General features: G+C 39.9%; 1 protein-coding gene across 1 annotated transcript; it reads right to left on the bottom strand.

Annotated features, from left to right (window-relative positions):
• Nucleotides 1-5,044: 5,044 nt before the first annotated feature.
• Nucleotides 5,045-5,239, bottom strand: LOC308317601 (translation machinery-associated protein 7-like; the record flags this gene model as incomplete). The annotated part of the gene is made up of 1 exon (XM_080766733.1): nucleotides 5,045-5,239. The coding sequence occupies one exon, from the start codon at nucleotides 5,237-5,239 to the stop codon at nucleotides 5,045-5,047; it is 195 nt and encodes a 64-aa protein (XP_080622859.1).
• Nucleotides 5,240-6,301: the final 1,062 nt, after the last annotated feature.

Here is a 6,301-nt window from a genome sequence, read left to right as displayed (position 1 = left end):
AGAAATGTACAGTTCCCACCTTCTCATACGATTGTGTTGCATGCAGAAAATAGCAGCCTGGAGACCAGACGAAGCGGATAATATATAAAAGCCTTCTGCAGATTAGTCTGGCCCGCTTGGTTGTGATTGGATTTCGCTGCCCCCGAAGTTGTGGGGCACCAATATGGGCCCAGTATGCAAATATGGAGATGGTTTATCACCAGAGGCATTTTTTTCATCTGCCCCTTGGAAATGCAGGTTCCACACAGAGATTCCAGACTAATCCAGTGATATTAGTCTAGCCGTGCCATGGGCTACGGAAATGTTCTGAGTTGAATAGGCCTTGGACAGGGTATCGCATACTTTTCTATGCCAAGGACGGGAGCCCCAAATAGCCATGGTTTCTGGCCTTTGCCCTCACCCCCCTATTGTGAAAGGGCTTAAAATAAATAAAAACGTGAAAATAGCTAAACTACAGTACAACCTCACAATGCGTTGCATTTTACAATTTTCAAAAGTATTCATATTATTATTTATATTGAAATATATGTTTGTTTTTTTTCCTGTTCCATTTTCCTCTCCTTTCCAATTGCCCCTCACTGGCCCCCACTTTGAAAAGTGAAAACCAGTAGCCTAGTATATTATACAGTATTTAATGGACAGTATGCCGTATACCTGCATAGTTGCAGTGTTTATTTATACTGTATTTTTTAATGCTTCGTGTTTGATTTATTTGACAAAGTTAAAAGCTACTAAAGTTGTGCTACAGGGCATGTCTTCAAGGCAGAAATGTAACTGACAGTCACATTCATTCTAACTAAGGCCTTTGGTCAACAATCAGTGTCTTTAAATCAACAAGGTGACTTTCCTGTAGTGCTTTAAAGCACAGCCAGGCCTCACACTGCATGAAGCTGCTGGAAAGATGTTTTTAAAACCATTAACATGATTTGTTAAACCAATATTTTGTTAACACTGCGCTCAAGTGTGGAGACAAATTTATTAAACCATACTATATTTTCCACATGACACGTTTTAGTTACCCTTTTTCTCCGACTACGCCACTAACAAACGTGATAGTCAAAGTGTCCAGCATGTTATACCAGACGATTACCCCATCCCCTACTGGTAATTACTTGTCTTCATATGAAAAGGATGAGAAAGTAATGTTTACGTGTGTCACTATGGCAACAGTGAAATATACAAGGACATCTCCTAAAGTAGGTCATTGAAAAAAAAGTGTGAAGGACTGCAGATGCACTCATGCTCTAATTTACACAATTCACAATTGTCGGGCAGAAACCTCTTATCTCCATATTTTTACTTTTTATGTTTTATATTTTCGTAAATTAATACTAGTCACACAAAAGTTAGCAAAACATAGCCGATCTTCAAGCTCAAAACGTGTTGCTTTTGAGCTCGTAGATCGGCTAATTCTGCAACATTTTTATTAGATTCCCAAAGTTACTGTTTTGGACATTTTGAGATTGCCACCCAACAGGAATCATTTTAGGTATAGGGCCTACTTAAAAACAGTCAACCAATATTGGCTGACATGATTTTTAAATGTATGCATAGTCCTCCATGGCACCGTTCGAGGTGCGACAAAGAAAGCAGTAAGACCATCCTTCTGTATTAAATAAAGTAAATCAAGGTTGAAAATGTCATGTTGGCTCATTAGTAATAGCATAATAGTGTGTGTATTAATGATGAGCCAGGGGAAACAAAGACTTGAATGCTGCTGGTGGTTTTTGGACCCCTGTGGTATAGTTATAGTTACATCATATCATGAAAATGGATAATGGCTCATGTTCTCATATATCAAAGGTATGGAAGTAAATAAATAAGGTACAGTATGTATACTGCTTCAAGTTAGGAGCGAGCATTCCATTGGAGGCTTTATGCAAATTCTCAATAGGGCAATAAAGAAAACTAAATAAGCATAACATGGTACAATATACTGACATCACCGTTTTCAGGCAGCTTGACAATTATTTCCTGCAAACGTAAGGGAATATCGTGCCAAAAACATCAATGTGCTCCGGGTCAGAATTCAACCTTTTACAGCCCTGTATAACTATAAGCTTTCTTATGGCTACATGTAGAAAACGTAACCGATGATATCATTGCTGGGAAAGTCTTGTTCTGACAACCACCCAACGTGTACTCTCGTCTGCACGCTGCTGCCTCATTGTGCTGGAGTCTGTGCAAGGAAAATCGTGGAAAGGCAACAGGTTTTTGTCTTCTAGTAGAGAATTCATATATTCTCTCTACCATGTAGCGTTCTAATTAATTTAGTTTGACTGCCAGAAACAGTATTTGTAACACGATATTCTTTGTGCACATGCGCACAATGAATATCAAATTATCAAGGTGTTCAAATACCGTCTCTGGCGGTTATCCAGATTTCACAGAACCTTATAGTTACATCTCTAACTCTCGTTTCCTGGCTGTGATGGCAGTGCTTTATATGGACACGTGGGCTTCTGGGGTGGGTTTTCATGTGGGCCAGACACTGACTTCATTCCCACAAAGCTAACCGCACAAGTCCCATCCATCCTGCTTCCCGTTCTGCCAGCCAACCCCTGCTTCCTACCATTACCCTCTGGGACTGCCGATGGGGGAAAAAGAGACTCATATCAAATCCTTGCATTTTGGGCCTACGGGATAGAGAGGTGAAAACGCTGCTAAAATATTCGAGACACATTTCTCTGGTTTCACTCCATAAGCAGTCTCTAAGCTACTGTTTTGGATTTGATTTTACAGTTTAATGTCAGGCATAACGGCACAGGCATTACTGAAGATATACAAATGCCAGAGTTTTTTCATACTCAATACTTTCCAACCAAATATGACTTTTCCAGATTAAAAAAGCCATGGAAGTCACGAATGAAGAATTATAGCCTACATAGTCCGCTTTACAGGAAAGACTAACTGGCTGTATTAAAAGAACATAATCAAATCACAATCTTGTATCAATAGCCTACATACGGCAACCTAAGCTAAACTGAATATGCATACAAGCTTCTTTTGTTCACTAAGAACCTGCAAATCTTAACCTATAATTTTTTGCTGTTTTATTTTCACAAAAGGCCATGGTCTTACAACAAAATATAAATATAAATTGGGCTTCACTTTTACATGAAAAGGAACAAGACAATAATTTGCTAACAATGTAACCACCATAACCACCACATGCCTTGTAGTCTGTCTTGTTGGCCTGGCTGTCTACAAGAGAATAACCATCAAACAAGTTTGCTGCCCCCTCAGAATATTTTGGGCCTGCTCCATTAGTGAGAGCAAAGCATCGGTTTGCTAGTAGTACTACAGTTGTTCACTAATCACTTGCCTTAGATTTACAACATTTTTTGGACAGGTCATTTTCAATCCTGCTCCAGTAATTACTGTCAGACAACATACAAATGGTGGAGAGAACAACTTCTCACGCCAAAGCTAGCTACAAAAATAACACTGACGCAACATGACACATGCCACAAAGGAAGTCCAAATAGGTTTTGTGGTAAATAAATCTGTCTTTCTGATGATAAAATAAATTCAAAGGAACAAACTGATGTGATCAGCATTAGAATGCAATGTACAGTATTGTTCAACTAGTGATCCAGATTGTACGATTACTAGACAGATATTTGAACCATCAAAAGTTCAAGCTGCAAACTTGTCTCAGATCATCATTCCTATTCAAACTGCTTTATGAATACAGACTCAGACCAATGTGCGAGATTTCAACCATGCTTGGAAACTCAGCTTCTAACTCTGCAACAACACAGACTACTAAAGCTATTCTCCGTTCCCAGCATTCAACCAGATGCCTGGCAAACCCATGTCTGTAATCACAGACTTGTAAACGGAGTTTTCAAAGTTCAGCTCGTTAATAATAAGTGCTGTTGACAGCTGGTCCCCACTTGCTTGCCGTTCGAGAAAGCTGCAAGACTCACATTTCACACTATAGCCCTCAGATAAGCTTTAATATTATTATCACATACACTCTCACAGCTTCACTGAATAGGCTACTGCAGGGCCAAATTAGCCATTGGGTCAGGGCCCCTGCCTTCGGGGAAACTGGACAGCGCAGTACTGGGTTTGAGGCCCTGAGATGGGCTCATGGGGCCCTTCATTGTACCCGTTGATTATAGGTTAAAAAAAAGATAATAAAAAATCAAAAAATTGGGCCCAAATAATTTAGCATCCCAGGGGACCTGGAATACTGTATGATGCACCATACAGTATCCCCAGTTCACAACACAAATCAGAATAAAATAGACTATGTGTAAGAAAAACCCAAAAGTGGATAGGGTTCCTAACAGGGAAACCAAATAAATTGATATTATGTGATGCTCAACCAATGGCACATCTCCCACGCCAATCACAATTTGCGTCCTCACTTTTCGTCTTCACTTTTCTGCCCTCACATTTGTCTTCAATGTTTGTGTTTACACAGGTCGAAAATATTTACCTCATGGTTTTGAAAGGAGGTTCTTTCTCACTGATGGGTCCAGCAATGGACAAGTGATAAGTACACTTGCACTCTGAACTGTAGACACTCGTGCCGCGATGGGAGCTTGTATTACATCCAGTGTTGTTAAACATTTGTGGGGGAAAAAAATTAAATAAAAAATAGCCATTTTCTCTCCCCCTGGTCTCCCCTGCAGGGTCCCATAAAGTCAGGGTCCTTTTCTTTTCTCTATGTACATGCTTCCACTCTTATGCCGATGACACACTGCTTTACGACCAGTCCAAACTCAAGTTAAAGAAAAACATCACAGTAGAAAGAAGCAGCACTTGAAAATAAAGGTTGTAAGACTGAATTAAATTAAGTTATTTTCTTTATTCTGACATGTTTTGGCATATAGCCTTTATCAGAGCAAGTTTTAAACTTGTATTGGGCCCCTAACCAATCCAAATCATGTGGATCTTGGGATTCACTTGGTTAGGCTCAGAGGGATGATTGGTTTATCCTGGTAAACAAACGGGCATCCATGAAGGCAGAAATCGGTGTTAAGGAACCTTGTAGCAAGTGAGTGAGTATCATCTTCAGTTCTTCACATTCTCATTTCTTGCCTGATTTCTTAATTCCACCAGACACCAGAGGTCCTTTCCCCCCTGCTTTGGCCTTCAGTTCCTCCATGGCCTTCTGGTCCGCTTTCTGCTTCTGCTTAAAGGCCAAATCCTGATCATCTAGATCCTTGTTCTGTTTCTTGGGTGCTTTCAGGGGCTTCTTCTTACCACCATCTCTTCCAGACATGTTGTAAACTGTTTACTAATGTGACAAACCCTTTATCAAAGTTTGACAATATTTATGTGGCCATCCTGTGATATCAGTCATCTATAATCTGTCATTTATGACATATCTACATTATGATGTATGACTCCAAATATGGTCATGGTTTCAGCCCAAGACATACACAATTCGAGTGCTCCGAGTAGTGGGGGAGGGTAAAAATATATATAATTAAAAAATGTATGAAAATCATGCTTTTTGATGACATACGAAGTAAAAAAAAGATGAACTCTCAGCTCAGAGGTTCCATGTTCAAATCCCAGTCCTCGTATAGTATGTCCTCGTATAGTATGTCGTTTCTCATGATTGTCAACTATAAAAAAGGTGAAAATCATGCTTTTCAACAACATAATATACATAGTATGTTGTTTTTCATGGTTTTCGAAAGCCAATGAAATGGGTGGAGAGTGGCATGAAGGGCAGGGTTAAGGTGTGTTTCTCCGTTGCCTGAACATCTGTTGCTCCAACTCCATGACGTCTGCAGAGGGTGACAGTGATGGTGTAGTGGACTGGTCCAACAAACTCTCAGCGCAGAGGTTCCATGATCAAATCCCAGTCAGAGTATTTAAACTTTACTAACTGAAGGCTTACATACAAAAGAACACTTCAACAGTGGCCTACTAAGATATCCTCTCATGCAGGTAGGCATGTGTTGGTATAGTGGTCTAACGATCAGACTCTCAAAACAGAGCTTCCATGTTCAAATCCCAGTTGTCCTATATAGTTCAATGCTGAATTATTTAAACTTTACTAACTGAAGGCTAGCATACAAAAGAACACTTCAACAGTACAAAGACATCTGCTCAGTGTAATGGTGCAACAATTGTACTCTCAGCTCAGAGGTTCCATGTTCAAATCCCAGTCCTTCTATGGTTCAATGCTGGAGTATTTAATCTTTGCTAACATACAAAAGAATGCTTCAACAGTAGCCTACTAAGATATCTGCTGAGGGAGACAGAGGGGTGGCATAGTGGTCTAATGATCAGACTCTCAGTGCCGAGGTTCCATGTTCAAATACAAAATCAC

This window comes from Protomyctophum bolini (assembly GCF_963924005.1).
Source record: "Protomyctophum bolini genome assembly, chromosome: 6".
Classification (NCBI taxonomy): Eukaryota; Metazoa; Chordata; class Actinopteri; order Myctophiformes; family Myctophidae; genus Protomyctophum; species Protomyctophum bolini.
The sequence above is the reverse complement of the archived record's forward strand: the minus strand, read 5'-3'. Positions and strand labels throughout refer to the sequence as shown.